Here is a 24,619-nt window from a genome sequence, read left to right as displayed (position 1 = left end):
TATAATTCCAACAAATTACATTATAAGGCCAATAATGCACAAGTAATACCATTAAAATTTTAGCGTTTTTAACTTGTGTAACATATTTCTTTAACGAATTAACCTGTAACAATAGTGGTAGGTACGCGCACAGATTTTTTCGCTAGGTAACTTATTAAGTCGTTAAACAGGCCTATAAAAGCTATAACAACATAGATAACTAATATTTATAATTTAATTCGAGTTTTAATCTCAAATAATAAATGTTTTTATTGGTGTATTTCTGAAGTGTTCATTATTAAAAGTAGATATTCTTCAAGTTATGCGAAGTAATAAGTAATGTTTCCGGTGAGACCGCGTATATGTCACCGGTTTCTGGTTAGTATAAAGACTTTTTCTATAGAAAGAGTTTTTTCTATATTTTCCTTTCAAAATAAGACTAATTTCTTCTTATTCTTTTAAATATTACAGTGTTTCATTTTCCTAAAATGTTATACTTAATTTTCGCTTAAAATTAAAAAATCACAAATGGAGGAAAATATACTTTATTGAATAAAGTTTATACAAATCACTTTACCATAACAAAAAAGTAAAAACATGTCATGGCGGAAGATATTCAGGTGCCATTTCACACATTTATCTATTAAAATCGAGATTAAAATAATAAACTTGCGTAACATGTTATACACGAGATAGAAAGTTTCAGAATCGATTAATACGCAATATGCTACGCAGTCAAATTATTCCTATGCGCGGATGAGCGTCTTCAAGACTCTTCCTTCGGCCAGGGTCACGACGCTCCGAAGAGGAATCGGCCTACGTTTGGCTAAACAGGCTGGATACGGTGAAGTACGATATTGGCGAGTCTGAATATTTATAAAAATTTGCAAAGTAAAATATGTTGGAAAAATAATGAATCCATACATATATAAAAGCTCAAAGGGTTTTTTGTTCCATCCATCCCGCCGAAACCGCTTTACCAATCTTGATGATTCTTTTTTTAAATGAAAAGTATGTGTAGATTTGTTATGAAGTATTTTTATAGTGCTTAATGGCTATTTCTTTGTGTAAAACGACTAAATACTAAAACATACCTGAAAAACACCTACACACAATACCTCCAGAAATAAATTATTTGTCATTGTCAGTGGTGTGTCAGTTAGATTATATATTACGTTTTTAGATATTTTAGAGTGAGTTCATGCCGCCAGCTTTACATACATAAATATTAGCACAAAGGTTCGTTTAAACGACATTAGTGAATTAGCTACACAAAGCGATTTTAGGAAATCCATCCTCTTAGAGAGTAAAATTATCTCGGAACAGTTTGTTGTATGAAAATTCCTTATTATTTGGTCTAGAAGAATGAAATCCTACAAAAAGAATTAGAAGAAATTTTTGAAATTCATCAACGGGGTAAAGTTAGTAAAAATTTATATAAAACTTGGTGACCTCTGGATTATACACATAAAAATGGGCACAAGGTAAAGCGAATTTATGAAATTTATACCCTTAGGGAGTAGAATAGGGAATGAAAGTTTGCTGTACGAAAATGCAATATTATAACATTATAAACCAGACAGTATAAAATTTTATACAAGGGTTTATTTAGTGACATCATAACGAAATATATCTTCCTCAATTATCCTTCAAAGAATAAAAAATAACCTATAAAGAGAGTATTAGTGCTCTTAATAAATTAAAAAAAGATGAAAAATAAAAAACATCTATGCTCACTAGCTCTCTATAAAGAAGTAAAAATCATTTAAATCAATGCATGAACGATTCGAGGTGTAACGCGAACGTAGTCGCGAGAAAAAGCTAGTAATTTATTAAATTATTTTATTTAACTCATTAATTTTCATTGAAAAGGAATTTTTGTAATTCGCCACTATATTAGTTAAAAACTAAGAAACTCATATCAAATTTAAGTTTTGCGATTTTGACTTGTACTTTTTACAAAATCTGAACACATTTTAAAAGAAAAAAAGTTTTTGATAATATTTGTGTAGATTGACTACAAGTTGTATAACATAAATTTCTACGACCGGTCTACCTAGTGGTCTGCAGTATCGCCTTGTGGTGCAAACGTGGGCCTGTTAATCTGTGACGTGACGCACAACAGCCAAGAAAAACAGAAGCGTGGCTAAGAATTTAGTAATTGAAAAAAAGTCTTTTTTAGATACAGTAGTAGGTATTAAAAGTTTTGTGTTTAAATGGGGTTTGCCTTTAACAGTTAAAAAATTATATCGTAAAGTGTAACTTTCCGTAAGAATTCTTTTTTTTGCTTGCTTGTTTTACGGATAGGTGCCATCGCATAATTATTATTGATAATGTTTTATTTAATTTTAACATTACTACTTTTTCAGTGAATCTTTAAATCTGTTGTTTTTTGTATATATATATATATATATAAAGGATTCTACAGCTCTGGCTGCCTTCCTTCCATCAACCGGGTCCTCCATTCGTCTCGATCATCCCATGTTCCCTCTCGTAGTCCTCTCCGATGCATAGACTCGTCCACTTCATCTCGCATTTTTTGTTAAGTTCGTTATTTAATCATATGTATGTAATACACTCATATTAACACTAATCATATTTTTACGTTTTTATTCATCATTTTCAATGCCCCCCCGGTTGCATCTTTGGAAAGGACTGTGAATTTTTTAAATTAATTTATTGCAAACGCTGGAAGTGGGGGCGCTACTATCAATTTTTTGCCCTGGTTCAAAAAAATTGTAGATCCGGGGCTGCATCCCTTATGTCATACACCCGTGAGTCTGGCTTCGGTCCGGCAACTACACCCTTAGCGCACTCTGTCTTTTATTGGATGTTGATAGATATTTTATTTTTTTATTCTCGAACTACTTCTAACTAAAAAATACAAAAAGAAAACTAAGTATTCAAATATCTAATTCTTATCTCTGTTTTGAAAAAATTGAATGAGCCGATTCTCAATCATTCGAGGTTGTGACTGTGCTAGGTGAAATAGGCACATTATATTATTACACTTTAACTTACCTTGAAACAACGAGCAACGAAGGCAACGACAAAAGAAAACAAGGCTTCATTATTATTGGGTATATCTGACCAAAATAATCCAGTCATGATATTAAAATTAAATAACACTTTGTAATGCGTTTTGAAAAATTTTCAAGATACGTACGTAGTACGTACTCGCATGTACGTCCGTAGTACGTACTCGCATGTACGTCCGTAGTACGTACTCGCATGTACGTCCGTAGTACGTACTGGCATGTACGTCCGTAGTACGTACCTTTATGTTTTCCAATATTAAAAATTGATTTTTAAAAAATAATTCTAACTCAGAAAACCAAAGATTTATTTATTTTTAACTTATTTAATTAACAATAGAAAAAATTGATATGGTGACGGGCAGAGATTCGTTCTGCACTGCTGTCGATAGATCAATCCGTCGTTCGAAGTCCTGTCTTCGCTATTTATAATTAAAGGGTATCTTGCATCAGCATTATTGAACAATGAAGGCTGGATACATAACTCCTCCCTGCGAAGAAGAAACTCTAGGGTGGACTAACTTGAGTTTCGTTAATCATCCTTGGATGGGGAACGGGCTTCGGTTGAAGTTTTCTTTTTCTAAAAATGAAATAAGAAGTTGCAAAAATAATTAGAATGAAGAAGATGCTCCAAAGTGTCCAATTCACTGCATGGGAATGAATGTAGAAGTTTTCCATTGGGTTTTCTTCTTCTAATTGAATTAAATGCATTTTATCCAAGGGTACTTTTTCAATATTTAATTTCTTGATTGGAATAACATTTATATTTGTCAATGTCTGTATTCCAGAAATCAATACAGGGTGTGTACTAATAATTCCTTGTTTATTAGTATAAGTCGCTTGTGACATTATAAATTCACAATTTTTCGGTAATGTGAATAAATATGTTCCTTTCAGGGCCATTACTTGTTTTTCTTCACATATAGTAGTTATTTTTTCTTCTTTTGGAAATACTGCAATATAATGCATTTGATCTACTTCTTCTATGATGTTATTCTTCATATTGATAGATATTTGATTACAAGTTTGTGTATTCTTCGTAGTGGATAGCATTGACGTAACGCAATCTTCACTTTGAGGTAGTGGTAGGAGATGACTTCTTTGGCAAAAATACTTTGTACTGGTCTTCATACATTCTTCAGTGTCGTATTGATACTCATGTTTTCCCAGGATAAGGTAATTTGAAGGTGGGATAATTATTGTTTGATTAACATTAGGAATAGAATATAAATGATAATATTCTAAAGGATGTGGATGTATCAATGGAAAATTTAGCGAAAATATTATTTTATTTTCGTAAAAGAATGTATTTGTTTCTACCACTTTATAATAATCTAAGAAATCTTTATTTTTAAAAGGTAATTGTTCTTCATTATAAATATTTGACATATTATATAAAAGTTCTTTTAATTCTTCATGAGTTATTAAACTCGAATGCATAATCTTTAAATTAGAAAAACTTATAGAAGTTTCTAAATTTGTAAGAAAGTTCATTAAGATGTCAAGGTTATTCTTTATTTGTCCAGATATACTATTTATTTCCAATGTATGATAAAAATGAAATAGAGTACCGTTTAAAGTATTTCTTATTTCTTCGACTTTATATTTAATTGCGTTTTGGTTATCAATTAAAACTGTCATTGTTTTATTCATATTACGCATAGATATTTTAGAAAGAGACAAATGATTATTAAATTTATTGATAATCTTATTTTCATTATTTTCTAACTCTTTTAAGTGATTATGTATTTCTTCGGCATCCTGTTGATCAAGATTTCCTGAAATAAATTTTACTAACGAGCCTAGAGGATTTATTAAACCTCGTTTAGTTCTTAGATTTGGCATTAATGAACGAATTTTATAATTTACTAACTTTAGCTCATAATTTAAACTGTTACAAGTATTTAGAAGTGTGATACGATTTATGTCGTCTGAAAATTGATCAATTAATAATTTTAAATCGTCATAGTGTTTATTCGTTTCAAGAACTTGCTTATTAATTTCATTCATATCAATATAGTGTAGAAATGTATGTGTTGCAGTTTTTAAACTGACCTCTCCTAACTTAAAAGGAAGTATGCCAGGATTTGAGTCAAGGTTCTGTACTTGTATTTGCTGTGCCATCAAGATTCGTGAGAGAATCGTCAATCTGTAACAATGATTTATCAGTTAATTTTCTTGGTTTTTTAAAACATTGTTTATGATATTTATTTTTAGCTGTAGTAGTGACTGTCAAATCATTGCTTTGTAAAATATGTTCAGGTTTATACAGGGGATTTGTTTTAGATTGTCTTTCAGATTGTTTACGATATCCTATAGTACCAGGTTCGATATCTACAGGGTGGTCACGTTTCTCATTTCTTTTATCGATAATTTTTTTCTTTTCAGTTGATATTTTTTCAGCTATATTCTTATATAAATCATTCATTACTTCTTTATGCGTTTCTAATTGTTCATTAACAGTTCTCACGTCATTATTAATATCGATTGGTTCTCGAAGTTCTAAATGTCCTAATAATAAATCAACAGGTTTTTTATTTGTTGAAGAATGAATAGAATTGTTATAACCGATAATAGAATAATGTAATTTTTCGAAGGGGTTTAATCTTGGATTAGTTAACTTTAAAGTTCTCATATGTTCTAAAAGTGTTAAATGAAATCTTTCGACAATTGCATTAGAGTTCGGGTTTTGTGCCAAACAGTAATGCCAATTGATTTTATAAACTTTAGCAAAATCTTTAAGAATACTTTGAGAAAATTCAATACCATTATCAGAGATTATATTCTCTGGGATTTTATAAGTTGAAATAAATTGTAAAAGAGATTGATATACATGTAGAGCTGATAAAGAAGGAATGACATAAGCTTGTCCGAATTTCGAGAAGCTGTCACAAATTGTCAAAGCAATTGTGTTATCAAATTTAAATGTGTCAATGTGTATAGTTTCAAATGGTTTTTTAGGTGTTGGTGTTAATTGTAATTTAATTAGGGGTGGATGTCGTTCATATTTTACTTGTTGACAAATAGTACAATTATTAACAAAATTTCTGACGTCATCGCTTAATTTCGGCCAGTAATATTTAATCCGTAATTCGTCGATAGTTTCTTTTATCCCACGATGGTTTGTTATGCCTTCGTGTTGTAATTTTATCAAACTTTGTTGTGAATTTTCACGAGTGATATCTTGTAAAATTTTATTTGTTTTTAAAAGTCTAAAACTAGAATTTTTAAATATCTGAGGAAGAACTCTACACATTTCTTTATAAAAGTTTTGATCATCATTATCGTTTTCAAAGTAAAAGACATACTGTCTTTTTGGTTCGGCATATTCTTTAAGAAAACTTATTAATTGTTGTGTAAAGGTTTCTTTTAGAAAATATATACGCCATCGAGTTCTATTGATAGGTGGACCAAATATTTTCTTTATTTCAATTCTTGGGTTTACATCAACTTCAGTTAAAATTACTTGACATAGAAAATAATTTAAAGGTTTCTCAGAAATATTTATTGTCAAAATAGGGTCTTCCGCGCTAGTGTGAACTGTGTCTAAATCAGAACGTTCTTCAGGGTCGACTTGTCCTACGATAGATTCATTGTCTGCTTGTCTACTCGTTGATGGTTGTGGATCTTCATATAGTGAAGGGTTTTCGTTGAACCTTTCCATATCTCTTAGTATAGGAGGTGTTGCTACATTTGTTTCTGTTGGATATATTTCAATACGAGATAGAGCATCTGCATTTACATTTAATTTACCTTTCTTGTAAATTACTTCATAATCGAATTCTTCCAGTTTGAGACGCCATCTTACTAATCTAGAATGAGGTTCTTTTAATGACATTAGCCATTGTAAAGGCTTATGATCAGTAACTATTTTGAACTTTCTACCGTATAGATAGGGTCTAAAGTATTTTGTAGCCCATACTATAGCTAGTAGCTCTTTTTCAATTGTCGAGTAGTTCTGTTCAGAGCTGTTCAACGTCCTTGATGCATAGGCAATAGGTTTATCACTTCCGATTCTTCCTTGCGATAATATTGCTCCTATAGCTATATTGCTAGCATCCGTTGTAAGAATAAATTCTTGATTAAAATCTGGATATTGCAATAATGGTTCATTGCTTAATAATTTTTTACAATCTTCAAAGGTCTTGATGTAAATTGGGTCTTTTATATTTATATTAGCTCCTTTTTTAAGACACTGTGTAAATGGTTTAGTTAAATTTGCAAAATTCTGAATGAATTTTCTGTAATATCCTAAAAGTCCGAGAAATGATTTTATTTGTTTTACAGTTTTTGGAATAGGAAAATTCTCAATTGTTTTTATTTTGTCTGGATTTGGCTTTATTCCGTTAGGGGTAATAATGTGTCCTAAAAATTTTACTTCTTTGTGTAAAAATTCTGATTTGTCTAACTGAATTTTCAGGTTGCTCTCTCGTAATCTATCAAATACTTTTTTCAAATTTACGAGGTGTTCTTGTAAAGAAGTCGAAAATACTATTATATCGTCCATGTATACGAGACATGTTTTGTTGACCATTCCTCTTAAAACGTTGTCCATCACACGCTGGAACGTGGCTGGGGCATTTTTTAGGCCAAAGGGCATACGTAAATATTCGTAGTGCCCATTTTCAACACTAAAAGCTGTTTTCTTGATATCATCTGGGTGCATTTCTATTTGGTAAAATCCACTTGCAAGATCTAGTGTCGAAAAATATTGACAGCGACCAAGTTTATCTAGAATATCTGATACGTTCGGAATAGGGTATCTGTCGTCGATTGTTTTTTCGTTTAATTTTCGAAAATCGATAACTAGACGCCATTTTTTCCTATTCGAAGCATCTGCTTTCTTCGGAACGATCCATATCGGGGACGACCATGGTGAATCGCTTGGTCTAATTATATTCTGATTCAACATATCTTCGATTTGTCGTTGGACTTCTTCTTTGTGTATAAATGGATAGCGATACGATTTTGTGTATATAGGAATTTCGTCTTTCATCTTAATTTGGTGTTTTATAGTATTAGTAAATGTTAAGGGTATATTTGGTTTATGAAAAATATCTGAATATGAATAACATAATTTTAAAAGTTTGCTTTGTTCCTCTCTATTCATATGATCAGTTCTAATAAGTGAACTTATATCAGTATGACCATCTGAATAAGGACTATTAATAGAAAAATTATATAATTCGAAATTATTTAAATCTAAGCTATTAACTTTTATTGGACTATATAAGCATATTTCTTGAATATCGTCGGTGTTGTTATGAATTTCTACTGGTGCATAATTATTTTTAGAAACTGTTATACAGGCTGGGATAAAACAATTATAAATATTTGTATTTTCTAAACTTATTTGACCATTAGAAATTGAAACAGGAATATTTAATTGTTCGATAGATTTTGATTCAATTCGAGCGAAAAATAAAAGTTTATTTTTTGCTTCGTAGTGAGATAAAGGAATTTCACTAAAAGGTGTTTTTAATTTATAGTTATTCAAATCTAATTGAACTTTTAAATCTTTTAATGTTTCGTAACCTATTAAGCCGTCAAAAAAGTGATGAAATTTAAAAAGATAGAATTTCATTTTTTGTTTTGATCTAAATTCATCAAAAGCTGGAATTTCTATACAGTGATTCCTAGTTGTTGTTTGGAAAATTGATGATATAGTAAATGGTTCCTTTTTTATTGAATTATAAAAGTATTTTTCAGCCTTTTCTGGATTTATAAAAGATTTAGTTGCACCGGTATCAATTAATAATTTTAAAGGAGGATTTTTAATTTGAATATATGGTAAATCTTTTTTATCGTATATCGAGTGAATTTCTACGTGTTCTGGTTTTTTTCGTTGATGTCGGGAAAATTTTGTTCATTGTATGATGATGTATGTGGTTGGTTTGTGTCATCATATGTTTGAGTTTCATTTATAGTGTGTGTATCAGCATATTCCGACTCTGAGTAGTACTGTTGTTCGGGATAGGAATATTGATAACCTTCGAACTCATTGTTTGAAATATAAGGCTCATTGTTATTTTGTTCTACGTTGTGCAATTCCTCGAAAACAAAATGAGGTGGATTAAAATATCTTTGTTGATTTACGGGGGGTTTTGGAAAAGTTCCGTGAGATATTCCGCTCATCGGTGTAGGTTTTGGAAATTGATTTTGAGGGATATTTCTAGGTTTAAAGACATTGGTATTTTTATTAGTCCCAAAAACTTGTTTGTTTGTGAAAAATTTGGGCGGTGGTAACTGCCTCGGTCTTATATCAATAGGTTGAGAAGGAAAGACAGGTTTGGTTTGTCTTGAGAAATTACTTGGAAAGTTCTGTCTAAAAGGTTGATTAAATTGATTAAATTGTTGATTTTGGAAGGGTTGGTTTGGAAAATATTGTGTGAATGTTGGAACATTAAATTTTGGTGTGACTTGTGGTATGTGTGGTTTTTGTAAATGTCTTATGTTATTTTCCGAAATTATGAATTGTCGTGCTGAAGCCAAACATTCTGGTCTCATAGCCCTAATGCTAGATCCTAATGGTTCTTTTAAACCTGCTAAAAATATTTTCAATGCATGGGTGTTGTAAAATTGTTTTTTTAATTGTTTTGTTGCTTCAATAGTTTCGTGTGTGTCGATATAATTATGTAAAGCACTTAAATTAGACATGACACGAGTGTGGAATTGTAGTGGTGTTTCATGATTTGTTTGTCTTAATTGGTCTAAATCAAAAAGCAAGCCATTTTCATCACGTTGGTCTCCAAAATGAGCAATTAAAGAAGTTTTAATGCTTTGCCAATCTTTATTTATAGAAATACTATAAACCTCTCTAGCCTTGCCAATTAATTTTGAATATATGCCATAAATAATAGTCACATTTTGAACACAATTTACATGATCTGGTCTAGTATCCCAAAAATTTGAAATTAAAGTATTAGCTGTCTCTAAGTAAGATGATAGTTCTAATGGATTACCATCGAATTTAGGTACAATTTCTAAAATTTTTGCATCAAAATGCGGTGGTGCTGACATGTTTAAGCTTTCTGGTTTTTCTAAATTAAAATTAAACTTATCTTTAGAACTTAACTTAGGAGAATTAATTGATAAGCTAGATAATAAATCTGTTAAATCTAAATCCGCGTTTCTAGTTACGTTTTCTTGTCTTAAATCTAATTCGCTTAAATTTAACTCGCTATTTTCGCTACTTTCCGCCAAGGAATTAGGTGATAACGAGGGAATTGACATGGACAGGAAGTACTTACATGAGTAGTCTTCTCACCATAGCTTCTTTTTTCTTTTTTTCTGACGTTGACCGGGAGATACAGCGAATAGAGTGACCCACTTCGTTGGTCCTAGAAGTGCCGTAGTCTGTCTCTATTTTCTCTCAGCGGTTCCTCTTCTTGCACGATGCACGAAGTTCTTTTCTTGGAATTAATGCTTGATAGCAAAGAGATGATTTTTTCTCAAAAATTTCTCTTTTCCAATCCTACTGATGACTGCGCCACTTTATGTTTTCCAATATTAAAAATTGATTTTTAAAAAATAATTCTAACTCAGAAAACCAAAGATTTATTTATTTTTAACTTATTTAATTAACAATAGAAAAAATTGATATGGTGACGGGCAGAGATTCGTTCTGCACTGCTGTCGATAGATCAATCCGTCGTTCGAAGTCCTGTCTTCGCTATTTATAATTAAAGGGTATCTTGCATCAGCATTATTGAACAATGAAGGCTGGATACATAACTGTACTCGCATGTTCGTCCGTAGTGAAGTCCTACAATGTACGTAAAGAGTACGTACATGGGGCACGTACTATGTACGTACACTTTTGTACTTACATAGTACGGTCCCTAATTGGTCCCAGGACGTACCGGCGTAAAATGTAGTTTCCGTAGCATTAAACTAAATAAATGTCATGCTTTTTAACATTTTAAAACAGCAAAAATATGACGTTAATTAAAATTCTATCGATAACAATCTATCAAAAAGAAAAAGATGAAAACGAAATTATATTACCATAGCTTTTTGATTTTTAGGACTCTAGGAAAAATTTAACTATATTTTTATGTTTTTCTTAATTTTCTCTAAAACGGTATGGAAATATCTAAAAATATAAACGGGATTAACCGTTTTAGAACAAACAACATTTTTTATGAAGAATTCATTTTTCTCAAAATGTCAATAATAAAAAGTTTTTCCTCTTCAAAGACAATCCGGAGACATACTGTAGAGTTAAAAAAGAAACACTTCTGCCGACAAATTGTTTTGAAATTCAGCCAGGAAAGCTATTTTTTGACATTTATTACTTCTTTATAAATTTGACAGAAACCCAAAAGGAACATGCTAAAATTTCTTATGTCATTTTTACACTTAAGTCAATAAATAACAAAAAGCTCAATACGATGCGAACTTTATCTGCATCACTGTATATATGACGTTGTATGTATTTTTAAGTTAAACGCAGATTCATTTTTCCTTCGCTTTCATTTTTCTTCTACATTCATTTCTTTCTCAATATCTGTAGAAATTCTATATTTTCTCCCTTGACAGACTATACAGGGTGGTCCGAACTGTATTCCGGAAACTTCGGCAGCATATTCTGCAGATAAAAATAAGTAAAAAAGTTCGTATAAAAGTATGTTCTAAAATGCTTAGTTTCGGAGATACGGGGTGTAGAAGATATATTTTTATTTCGATATTTTGCAAGTAAACATCAATATTTGGGTGAAAATTGATATCTGGGAGTTTTTTGACATGAGAAATTTGATTTTGATGTCAATATGACTCTTATTTGTAGGGGGCGTCACCTACATGTGTTTTAACTGTTTTGAAGAGTAATAACTTTTCGTCCGTACCTGTATAAAACTACTGCGTGAAGAAATATACATTTCTGTGAATTTTTACGTAAAAAATGTTTACGTAATAAATAGTCAATACATGTCATTATTGACAAAAAATAAAACACGTTGAGTAAGATAATCATTTTTTTGAATAAAATAGTAAATTTGGGATTTTTTTTTTAAATTAATCATAATTTTTTTGGCAAAATAATGATGACAAAACAGTTTTTGTTGAATTTTTGGCACAAAAACATTTCAAATTTATAATTATTGTTTAATTATTTTTTTATAATTTTTTTTCAATTTTTTTTATGTTTATTTTTTTTCCTAACTTTTTTTTAGTTAACATGTTTAATTTATGTCAATGATTGACAGGTATTGATAATTTCGATTCGAAATATCTCGAGAACCATTACTCGTAGCGATTTTTATCAAGAGACCTTTTTTACGTAAAAAACGTCGCAAACGTATATTTTTTTATTTAGTTCTTTAGTTAAATTATTATGCTTCAAAACAATTAAAACACATGTAGGTAGCGCCCTCTACTAGTTAGGAGTCATATTGACACCAAAATAAAATTTCTCAGGTCAAAAAACTCCCAGACACCAATTTTGATCCAAATATTGACGTTACTTCAGAAATTATTTACAAAAAATCGAAATAAAAATAAAACTTCTTCACCCTGTATCTCTGAAAGTAAGCACTTTAGGACATACATTTATACGAACTTTTTTACTTATTTTTATTAGCAGAATATGCTGCCGAAGTGGCCGGAATACAGTTCGGACCCACCCTGTATATTATAAACATTACCTCTAAACTTATTTCTAATTTTTATAGGAATGATGGTTGCTTTCTTAAAAGGTTACTTTTTAAGTTGGAGAACAGTCGCTTGGCTATGTTTAATTTATTCGATTTTGCCAATTATTTTAATCCAATTTTTCATAAAGGAAAGTCCGCCATGGTTAGTAGCCAAAGGAAGAGTCGAAGAAGCAGCAAAGAGTTTAAATTGGATTAACAAGAATCAACCGCATCCTGATCAAAGAGTAATAAAAATAATTTATATAGCTAAACAGAATTTATCAATTTAATAAATTTTAGCCTGAAAGTTTAGCAGAGCTACACTTACAGTTGCTCCAGAAAGAGCATCAATTAAAAATGGAGGAAGAAAGTAGAAAAGGAACCGGGTTTATACAAAAGTGCAAGCTGTTTTTAAAACCAACGGGATATAAGCCACTTTTACTATTGTTTGCTCTATTTTTCTTCCAACAGTTTTCTGGAATCTATATTATGTTATTCTATTCCATTACATTTTTCAAAGTAAGTATTAGTTTTGACATAGATCTTAATTAGTTTACCTAAATCTTTGTTAATTTTTATTTAAATCTTAATAGGAATTTGTTAATGAGTTGATTGAGATTGTTTAACACTCAACTGGCTCGCATGGTGAATTTTTGGAACGCTTATGGCGTGCTACGGACCCCAATTTTTTTCAGTTAAAAATACATGATGAAGACAGCTTGCTATTTTAACACTGTTTACAATATATTGAAACTTCTGAACAAACAATTTTATTAATTTTCAACAAATTAATAAGAACGGGCACGAAAATAAAGTAAAACGCATTTTTTCGGAATTTTTGACGACAGAAATATAACTTGGCTAAGAAACCCATAGAAATTAAAAACATATATATTTTATGATTTCTCCGTATTATTAAAAGTACAAGCAACTGAAATGTGAAACTAAAGTACTAAACATAAATTATTTTCAACAAAACTGCAAACCTTGGATGTACATAACTTTTTTAAATACAGTTCATGCTAATATAGAATCTGCATTTGCCGCACATGGATCGTTCACATTTGATTCATGAGATTTTTGTTTTTTGTCATTTCTTCATTGACATATGGTTACCATATACCACATCTCTTTATTTTCTGGTATTGATTATTCAATTTTCTCTTTTCTATAAGAAAGAGATTCAGAATCGGAGTTATGCTCTTCGGAGAAAAATCACGGCGCAAATAGTGCTTGGGATTCGCTGAACCTCACTACGCCAGCGGACCCCAAGCACTATTTAAACCTCTGTAAAATGTTTACGTTTAAGAATTAGGCTTTGCCGCGCCATTTACCTTTAAGTTGGGGTACCAATATGCAACTGTTAAAGGCGCACTTGATTTTATCAAGTATTGTTCCTACCAGCGGAGGCTAAAGTTTCAGTGGGGTATGTGTGGCACCACCACGCCAAGAATGTTTGATTATCTATTAGGATGGTGGGTAGTCTAAAAAGTGTGCCGCACAGGGACGCTAATTTTCAAGACGCATTAATTGAGTGATTTGATGAACTTAAAGATGCTTAAGTGAGATGAAGATCATCGAGACATTGATTTTTCTCCGAAGAGTATCCATAACTCCGATTCATTAATCTCTTTCTTATAGAAGAGAGAAAATTTAATAATCAACACGGGATTGGTCGCTACAGCTCACATTGCCCACTTTTACATATTTTCTTTTAATCACTATATTTTAGGTAACAAAAATATATTAATTATATATACAGTTATTATTTACATCATCTTAACATCATCAACAAAACTCATCTTAACGATTGTGAGCAAAATGCTTCCGCGCGACCAACCATGTGGTTTTAAACCTAGCGACTGATGCCGGCATCTACGAAATAACATTAATGTTATTTCATGGGTGCCGCTAATTCCGGGAAAATAATTACAAAATTATTATGATTTGTTACAGATATATTTACTTTTACTCTCGTTTATACAGGGTGTCCCAATATTCCGTTGATATAGAACTAGATTTTTATATACAGGGTGTCACAGAAATAAGTGCAAGTATTTTAAAGGGTGGTAGATCTCGATAAAAGAAACATATTTTCTCTTTATCGTTTTTCAAATAAGTCCAAAATAACGGAGTTAATTTACTTTGAAAATTTCCAAAAAAAAAATTCTCCTAACCAAATTATAATCTAACCACTGGATCTTTTCTGGATTTCCTTTCTTGTAAATTTAATCTTATACCTATGTTGCCATATTATCAAGAAATTATGTTTTTAACTAAAATCCAAAAATTTTTTTAAAAAATTGTGAATTTTCAATTTTTTTTTTCGCGTAAAAAACCTCATAGCTTGTTTCTGGGGTTGAACTATACTACCAGTTAATACTTGCACTGCTTCTGGGACACCCTGTATATTAGATTAAGAACCGCTATTCCGATTTGAATGAGATTCTGTATGACTATGTTTTGCTAAATACTTTAACATTTGAGTTTCACAAAAATCAAATTCCCGTACTTTTTCTTGTTTTTTTGTGAAACTCAAATGTTAAATCACTTAGCAAAATAGAGTCACCCAAAATATCATTCAAATCAGAATAACTGTTCTTAAAATATATTAAAAAGGTGTTTATTTTTTTAAAGTTTGATGCCCTCTAGCGGATAATCGAAGCACTTTTGTATAGAGGTAAATTGTGTCCAATGAACTTATTTTGATTCGAAAAATACATAGTAGTTCTATGTCCACGGAATATTGGGACAGCCTGTATATTATTATACAAGCGTTTAACTATAACATACAGGGTATTTTTATATTAATACTACCTACTTTTAGGAAACTGGTTCTGCCATGGATGGTTATTTGGCATCGGTACTTATAGGCACAATCAGATTTCTCATGTCATGTATAAATACGTATATGTTAAAGACTTTCCACAGGCGACCTCTTATAGTGGTTTCGGGAGTTAGTATGGCAATATGTATGGTCACTTCTGGATTCTTTACAAAATGGATTCATGAAGGTATTTATTTATACATATTTTCAACTGAATAGAAAAAAGAAATAATAAAGAAAAAATTATATCCTCCCAACTATCATAGTTAAAATTATCAAATTTTGAAAATTAAAAATATTTTTTATTAAACTGACTTATACCGGGTGCGTCTCAAAAGTGGCTCACACCTATAACTTTTTATTAATAAAAAAAGGAGATTTGGTACGATAGTATATGACATAAATTAGGATTGATTGAGGTATTCAATTGTTTTCGGTCACTTCCTCTTTCACCGGAAATGACTACAAAATTTGATTTTTAAATGGCACTCTCGGTATATTTCTACTTTATTCGCTAGAAAATGACATTCGCTCAAAAACAAATTGAATTTTAAATTTCAATCTAGAGTGCCATGGCTGTGTTAAAAACACTAATTTTTAACCAAGTAGCTTACAGTTGAGGGTTGGAACCTTTGGTGTTACACAGCAAAATAAAACACTAAATCACCACAATACACCAAAACACTTTTACTTTTACACTGGACGCGCGTTTCGCTAACCATGTTAGCATCATCAGCAGATGATTATAAACTAAAGTACAATCTACAAGTTGAGCGTTTATATACTCGCTCAGTGGGCACCGAGTGGGCGTGGCAAAACCTAGCCAACCGAGTCAGAGCCCACTGAGCGTAACAGTTAGATTTCCGCCACTAGAGTAGTAGGAACAAATAACTTGAAGGAATTGGACCGTTTTCTCTGTTCATACTATCTTTACATTTATTAATTCTGATGCTTTCATATGCATCTAATTGCCTGTAATTTGAGAATTGTTTAATTAATTTTAAATTATTAAGATCTATACAATGTTCTTTATCAACAATATGTTCGGCAACGCAAGATTTATCCGGTCTACCATATCTTATCTGGGCTAAATGTTCTTTAAATCTAGTTAGTATTGATCTTCTAGTTTGCCCAACATATTTCTGATTACAATCTTTACAAGAAATTTCATAAATACCTCACCTTTCCAGTGGAGGTGTTTTATCCTTTGGATTACCTAATAATTGCTGTAATTTATTATTAGCACTATACACAAGTTTATAATTGACAATCTTAAAAATTCCTTTTAGACCACGGGATAACTCTCTCTCAAACGGTATTGAAAAATATTTAGTATCTTTCTCCACTTGAAAAGTCGAAATTTCAGAAATCATTAACCTATACCTACGTTTTCTAATTAATTTATCAACTAGTGAAGGAGAATATTCATTACACTCAGCTACATTCCTAACGTAATCTCTTTCTATTTCATATATTTCGTTGGAAAGTGGGAAACTAAGTAATCTATGAACTAAGAAATTTAAACTAGCCCTTATATGTTCAACACTATGATGTGATTCATTAGGAATATATATGCGCGTGGTGGTATTTTTCCTATAGATATCAAATTCCAGGCAATTATTAGTATTTCTAATAACTAATACATCTAGAAATGGTAATCTGTCGTTGTTCTCAATTTCATGCGTAAATTTATTGGAAGGAAAACGATTATTTAACTTAGAAATAAAATTATCTATGGTGTCTGAATGTGTGTCAAAAACAGCAAAAATATCATCCACATACCTAAACCATACTCTTGGAATCATCGGTTGGCTAGATTTTGCCACGCCCAATCGGTACCCACTGACCGAGTATATAAACGCTCAACTTGTAGATTGTACTTTAGTTTATAATCATCTGCTGATGATGCTAACATGGTTAGCGAAACGCGCGTCCAGTGTAAAAGTAAAAGTGTTTGGTGTATTGTGGTGATTTAGTGTTTTATTTTGCTAACCAAGGAGCCTTGGAAAAATATATTTGATCGTATAATATTTTTAGTGTCTTGTCTTGGCCGGTTAAAAGGCACCCAAATCGTATTTTTAATCATATCCCAATTTTTTCAAATGGAATGAGTGTGGCTCATTAGCATATCTGGAAAAAGCATTTCTTTACGAATAATTTAATACCACACACTTGGTATTTAGAGTCGAATTGTTGTTATGAACCGTATGTGACCGCAGTGAGCCACTTTTGAGAGACCAACCCGGTAAAATTATACGTGAATCACAGAGAACATTTACTCCCAGAGTGGTTTTTGTAATAATCATGCAATTTTAACTTTAAGTACGCATACTAAGAAGGGCATTATATTTCATAAAGTGATATATTTTTTCTACAGAAAAAATATATTTTAAACATAATACTAAACTACTTTTTTTATTAATATCAATCCCTAAAATTTCTGGAAAAACTAAATCTGTGTGAAAACGCCATGGACCCATCTTCAATTATAAATGCTTAAATTTAGTTATCAATTTTTGATAAAATGTATTCTGTTTAGGAACGACAACACATACTTGGGTTCCGACACTGTTGATTCTTGTGTATGTCATAACGACAATGATTGGCTTGCTGCCCATTCCATGGACTATGACAGCTGAATTATTTCCTATTGAAATACGTGGAGTGGCACATTCGATAGCTTACAGTGCTGCCAACTTGCTCATGTTTGCTTCGGTCCAGATGTTTTATACACTTCAAGACTGGTTTGGAGGAATTGTCGGTTTGCAATGGTAATATTTTTTTTTACTTTATTTTGTTAATATAGGCGAGGCGTCAAGTTGCAAAACCCGCCAATACATAAGAACAATTAGGAACAAAGAAGACAACATCTACAGCCTTTGTAAAACCGTCTCAGATACTGGCTTTTGCCAAACCCCTGAGGCTGTATAATGAATTATAATTCAAGAAAGGAGGACACAATAGATCTCTTAGTAAAAAATGTCTATAACTATGTGGCGGATTCATCTCTCAAAAAAAAACCTTTATCGGTATTTCGCCACTGCACTGCAAGAAAATTTACAAAATAAAATAGTTATTTTTTGTAAACACTTCTGCGTTAAACCTAAACAGACACTGCTTGTCAGAAGTTATATTTACAATTATTTATAATTTTAGTTTAAGTTTTTTATAATTTGCCTAACAAAGAAAAAAATGCTTAACGTTTCGGAAGCAAAAAAAATACAAAGAATAAAGAAAAAAACTATTTAAAATATTTAAATTCAACTATTCGAGAACACTTTACTTTTTTTAATGTACTAAATACCTACCATGCGAATGCGATAAATTTTACATTTGTGAAACATCTAGACCCTAAAATGTTAGAATTAAAGAACATAAAGATTATTTAAGAAAGGGAGATTTTCACAAATCTAAGATTTGTCATGGGACACAGGGCACAAAATAAATTTTAATAACGCCAAAATTATAATGAAAGAAGCGATAGCCTCTAAAAGAAAAATAAAAGAGGCTTTTTTAATTCAATCTAATAAAAATAAATGTATTGCTCATGCATCTGTAGATGTTAGTAATGTATGGCAATCGCTTCTTTGATTTTAAAGAACATAACATAAATAAACATAACATACGTAAAATTTAAAAATAATCATACAGAAAGTTTGGGGCTTTTTGGTTTTACCTTATTAAGTAATTGTGATCAGATAGTAATTATTAATTTTGAAGTTTAACTTGATATAATGTCATTTTAACAGAACGTCAACGGTTTCTTGTAGAAGTATCTGTTTTAAAAAAGTAAAGTGTTCTCGAATAGTTGAATTTAAATATTTTAAATAGTTTTTTTCTTTATTCTTTGTATTTTTTTTGCTTCCGACGACGGAAAGAGATAAACTTTCCGAAACGTTAAGCATTTTTTTCTTTGTTAGGCAAATTTGTATAACTGTAAACATAACTTGGGACAAGCAGTGTCTATTTAGGTTTAACGCAGAAGTGTTTACAAAAATTAACTATTTTATTTTGTAGATTTTCTTGCAGTACAGTGGCGAAATACCCATAATAGATCTTTTAGGTTGAATTAAATATTCATTTAATATTATAACTACTACGAGAACGGATTGGTAATTTCACACACAGCATACGTAGCGTTTTGAACCTTTCATTGTTGTCAAAGATAGCAATAACAATATTTTTTTTTCAATCTAATCTATTACAACGTTGGTGAAATTAAGTTGTAGGACGATGCAAAACTTTGAAATATATTTGTAAACGAATTTCATCCATTGTTTTATGTAAAACTCGATTCTCCCAAGTACTCTGTCTAAAATAAGATCTTTTTGTTTTATAATAGTTATTTTCCTTTTATTCCAGGTTCTTCGCAGTCGTCTCAGTCATGGCTTCGATATATACATTCATATTTTTGCCCGAAACGCACGGGAAAAAATTGTCCGAAATCACGAATTATTTTGCAACCAGCGGAGGCCTATATTTATGTTCCGAAGAAAGAAACAAAAAGAAATCGAATAAAAAAACACCCAAAATTGTTTCGAGGGTACCGCAACAAATTATTAAATCCAATACTCAAACCGAGAAATTACTTAACAGAGCTTAAACATATTATTTAATGTATAATTATAAGAACAAACGACTTACCTGTAGGAAGTTCGTTCTGAATTATATGAGTATCCTCGTCCAAATAGATATACACCCGTAGTATCATTATCATACTTTATCGAGCACATTTTATTCACAATTACGTAAAGAATGCATTTTTTGTTAGCCATAAGCCTTAGTCATCCGTACCCGACCGTCAGCCTTCTCATAACATTATTTTGCTTTCAAATCAAAAAAAGAATTTCTTGGGAGGGCTAGTATTGGTAGGGTCGGGACCTATCTATTTGGACGAGGATACTCATATAATTCAGAACGAACTTCCTACAGGTAAGTCGTTTGTTCTTATAATTATATTTCGTATCCTCGTCCAAATAGATATACACCCGTAGATGTTGAAAGAAAAGAAATTCTTTTGTGACAGTTTATATTTTGCTATTTTTTTTAAAACAGGTGATGTAAAATATACATAATCGTATAACATAACTATAAACGTATATTTAAATATAATATGTCAAACCCACAAAACAAAAATATATATAATCTACTTCTACATACATGTTATTATAATATATAACAAAATAGCAACAAAAAATTAATGTAATATAATATGCATCACATAATTATGATTCTAAATTAGTAAAACCAAACCAAACACATAGTAGTAGTATAACACATACATATTATACTAAGGGTCGGCATTTTTGGTCTTGGGCGCCGGTTTTCATGTGTACGAAGAGTACCGTCAACACGCTTAGTAAAATAAGATATACTGAAAGGCGAGTATTTTCCCAAGCGCATGGAATCTAGCGTCAGATTAAGTAGTTATGTAATAAATACTTCCTATTTTTGCTCACTCCGACTTACTAGATTGCCATAACGACTCACTCCTATACATGTAAACGCCGACCTAAAGGTTCGCTTGCCAGCGGGGTATTAGTATAACACAAAAACATTTAATGTTTTTGTGTATCGTTTTTTTTTTATAATCGCAACACAGTCCCTTTTACCTAATTTTGTGTTTTGTTTAATTTGTATATTAATATATAAAAAAAGGTAAATAAACTATTTGAATTTGAATAAGAATATAAGTATTTACATTAACATTATAGTACCTATTTATTACATTAACAGAATAAAGAGCAACTTACTAGAGCAGTTTATAATGACTATACTTACTTCCTGCCTGTTTTTATAAAGTTATTTTTTTTTCCTTTATTCAGTGGACGATTAATTTTTTGAAATACTTTTGATGTTGATGTCCACACTATGGTATTCTTTATTTGATCTATATTAAATCCCTTTCTGTAGGCCGCTGAAGACGTCGCGTATGTAATACTATGAGTACTAAACAGTTTTGTGTTGATTCCACTTTCGTTTAACACCTCCTTTATCCAGCGACTTATAGACTGGGAACTTGCCACTTTGTGGTTTTGTTGGGTTTTTTATGAGTAAGAAAAAGATAATTCTCTTCCCCTCTTAATGATTCAGTTCTTTTTAGGTAAGCTTCTAAAGTGCTGGCAAACATAAATCTTAATAGAAGAGTCGTCTACTTTAGCTATATTTTTTAGTGTCTGAATTCTCTGTCCAGTTGCAAGAATTAGGAGAGTAGCAAGCTTTTTTGAGCAATTCTAATGAAAAATCTGAGTGGACACCATCTTTTTATAAATTCAAGGACAAGTCAAGGACAATCCACCATTTCCAGATTTTAGTAGTGATAAAATTAAGGTGCAAATATTTTACACCTCCCATTCTATTAGTATATGATATTCTTGGTCTCAAAAACCTCTAGCGTTTAAATAATTACAATAGGTACCCTAACCCGATTCTGATGCATCAATAACCTAGTAAGTAAGAGTATATTTAGGAGGTATGAAATTTTGACCTGCATATTCTGTGTTTCTGAGCCACCAGCCGTAAACTTCAGAAAAAAAAACTTGTTGGCACAAAGAACCGCATTATAATTTTCATTATTTTCCTTAAGGGCTTTGTATTTAGCTCATTCAAATCTCTTAGTATCTATAAAACAGCTGTATTTATCTGCGGGACAAAAAGAAATTAAAGTGCTTGTAAGTTGCGAACAAACCATCTTATAGTTAGTATGGATACATACTGTCTATATTTTCTGGAAAATTTCAGCACTAACTTTTTAATCTTACATTTCTTTGTGTCTGTAGGATACATTTTCATTAATTTTGTATTTAAGATAAAATCTAAGTATGAAATTTCTTGAGTAGACGTGAAGATACTCTTTTTTAATTTATTTATTTACTTATATTTTTTTTATTTAATTTATATTTCCAGTACATTCCGCTAAATGTTTGTCTAATAAAAGAACATCGTCAAGATAGTTTAGTCACAAACAAAAAACGTTTTCCCTTAAACAGTTGTTAATTACCGGTGTTTAGGGGGTTGAAAAACATATGCATAGTGCAAATTCCAAGAAGAGCTTAAAATTCCCATTTTTTTTCTATTATTATTATTATTATTTATATTTTAAAAGTATAATTTAAATTCCAGTTTTCTGCAATGAGAGTTTCTGGATAACTATATTGTTTAGGTTAGTCTAAAATTTTAGGTTTAGGTCTACTAGTTTAGGACCTAAAAGGTATCGTAATCGCAACCATATTTATAATAACCTTTTAAATAACTTAAAACAAGTTCGTTATGTGTTATTTTCAACCATTGGCTGTAAATAGTCAATTATACCAGCATATTTGTTTTGAGTTCTAACCTGAATTATTGTCTCCTTCAACACATTCTGCCTTCTTTGGAATTCTTGTTCCCCCCTCGTTCTTTTTAAAATGAATCTTCTAGGAATTTTCCCCTTCTTATCTTCTCATTATTCTGTCTGTGGACCTTCACCTGGATCTCAAAGCACTCATTTTTAAGTGTTTTGATTTCTGAGATGAGCCTGCTAGTATTTTCAAGATTCTTGGCTTCTTTGCATTTTTCACTAAAACTTTACTAAAAAGCAAATCATCGCTTATTTGGCCAATCGCCACGCTTTTAATTTTGCTATTCAAGTGTGAATTTAATAAAAAAAGAAAACCTTCCAATGGTTCGTAAAGTAGGATTCTCCTAACATAACGATTTCCCTAAATCTATCAGATTTTAAGGGCAACTCCAACCTTGGTTATTTTCTTTGGGAAGTTCCACTAACCTTGTAATTGTTTGGTCTAGTGGTGACATTGTTTTACCTAAAAACGTGCTGTAGGTCTATCAAAAAATATATTTCTTATTTTCTGTTGAAGAAAACATGATTTGGACCTCCGGATTTAACCTCGGTCCTTAAAATATACTGCAATTGCTGGGGATGGAAAAAATATTTTAGACTGTCTTTCGTTTCTGTTAGTAATTTTAAGAAAGATAAGCATCCACCTAATTTTAAGTGTGTCACACATTTTAGGTCCTACTCCTACACAGATCTTTATCTCTCTCGAATTTGAATTAATTGATTTTTTTCTAGATTTGATTCCGAGGACGATTGGAATTAAATAAATATAAGTTTATTGTAAGCCATAATAATGTAAATACAATTTTTTAACCAATTTATGCTATATTGCAACCATAGATTGCAACCAAAAGATCTCTTACTTTGTAATGTAATTATATAACATGTAATTCTAAGACAAATCTTAATATAAACTCACTACCTGAATCTGTACCTTTAATAAAAGACAAAAAAAAACATTTTTGGAAAGCGTTTAAAATATTTTTTAATAAAATATTTTATAAATTCAGCCTAAGCCTTGTGTATAAGATATATAAACAAGGGCTTAAGGTCATTTGTGTAACTTCAGCAGTTCCCCGTCCCCATAGCAAGATGTTTAGTTTAAGCCTTGGTTTAAGAATCGATAGCGGTCTTTATTACTTTGCATTTTAGTTACCTACTCATTTTTGTAAACAAATAGCTTTGGGGTTTTTATTATTAAACAGATTCAGATTCGTTTTGACCTGTCTAAAAAAATAAAGTTCATTATTTTATCAAAAGTGAGCAAAAAACACTCTAGAAAATGGTAAACAAACAACAATGTTGCGTCACCTTGCCGCTGTAGAAAAGCACTCCGTTCGGTGTTTTGTGGCCGGGTATAACATAATATATAGTTACCTGTTTGAATACAAGCTTTTATTAAATCAAAACTGCAAAGCAGATTTTTCAAATACAGCCACAGAATAAAGGATCCGATATCTAGATCATTTTAATAGTTTTCTGAGACATACTAGCGTGCATAAGTGAAGGACTATGCTGGGTTACAATGTGTATATGAGCATATGTTTACATCCACAAGGTGGATTAACCCAAGCTAGTAAATATTAGACAGAATCATAATACTTGTCTCACCATTTTCCAATTCCAGCCGGAAATACAGATCATGTTAATGTGACCCACGTGTATATAATTATATCCACAGGGTGGATTAACCCAAGCTAGTAAATTAACCAAAGTAAATCTACTACCTCTTCTATCTCTAAAAATATATAATTACTTACTTGTTACGCCCCCTGTTGACAAAAAATAGCTTTAACAGTTATAGCTATTA

General features: G+C 31.0%; 2 protein-coding genes across 3 annotated transcripts in view; one reads left to right on the top strand and one right to left on the bottom strand.

The window, feature by feature from the left end:
* LOC115885044 (facilitated trehalose transporter Tret1-like) overlaps positions 1 to 24,619 on the top strand; it is a 91,090-nt gene that overhangs the window by 64,936 nt on the left and 1,535 nt on the right. For both annotated transcript variants that reach the window (XM_030903792.1, XM_030903793.1), the window contains exons 8-12: positions 12,686 to 12,891; positions 12,947 to 13,165; positions 15,474 to 15,660; positions 18,013 to 18,244; positions 19,836 to 20,092. In XM_030903792.1, coding sequence (XP_030759652.1) covers positions 12,686 to 12,891; positions 12,947 to 13,165; positions 15,474 to 15,660; positions 18,013 to 18,244; positions 19,836 to 20,076 — 1,085 coding nt within the window. In that variant the 3' untranslated portion in view covers positions 20,077 to 20,092. The remainder of the gene's footprint in view (positions 1 to 12,685; positions 12,892 to 12,946; positions 13,166 to 15,473; positions 15,661 to 18,012; positions 18,245 to 19,835; positions 20,093 to 24,619) is intronic.
* Positions 3,306 to 5,042, bottom strand: LOC115885045. The gene is made up of 2 exons (XM_030903794.1): positions 3,901 to 5,042; positions 3,306 to 3,819 (listed from the first exon to the last, which is right to left on the bottom strand). Exons 1-2 carry the CDS (start codon positions 5,022 to 5,024, stop codon positions 3,522 to 3,524), a joined length of 1,422 nt encoding a protein of 473 aa, XP_030759654.1. The 5' UTR covers positions 5,025 to 5,042; the 3' UTR covers positions 3,306 to 3,521.

Source organism: Sitophilus oryzae, unplaced genomic scaffold, assembly GCF_002938485.1.
Source record: "Sitophilus oryzae breed Bouriz unplaced genomic scaffold, Soryzae_2.0 scaffold_359_pilon_pilon, whole genome shotgun sequence".
In the NCBI taxonomy this organism is placed as follows: Eukaryota; Metazoa; Arthropoda; class Insecta; order Coleoptera; family Curculionidae; genus Sitophilus; species Sitophilus oryzae.
Note: the sequence above shows the minus strand (reverse complement) of the source record. Positions and strands in the feature narration are given on the sequence as shown.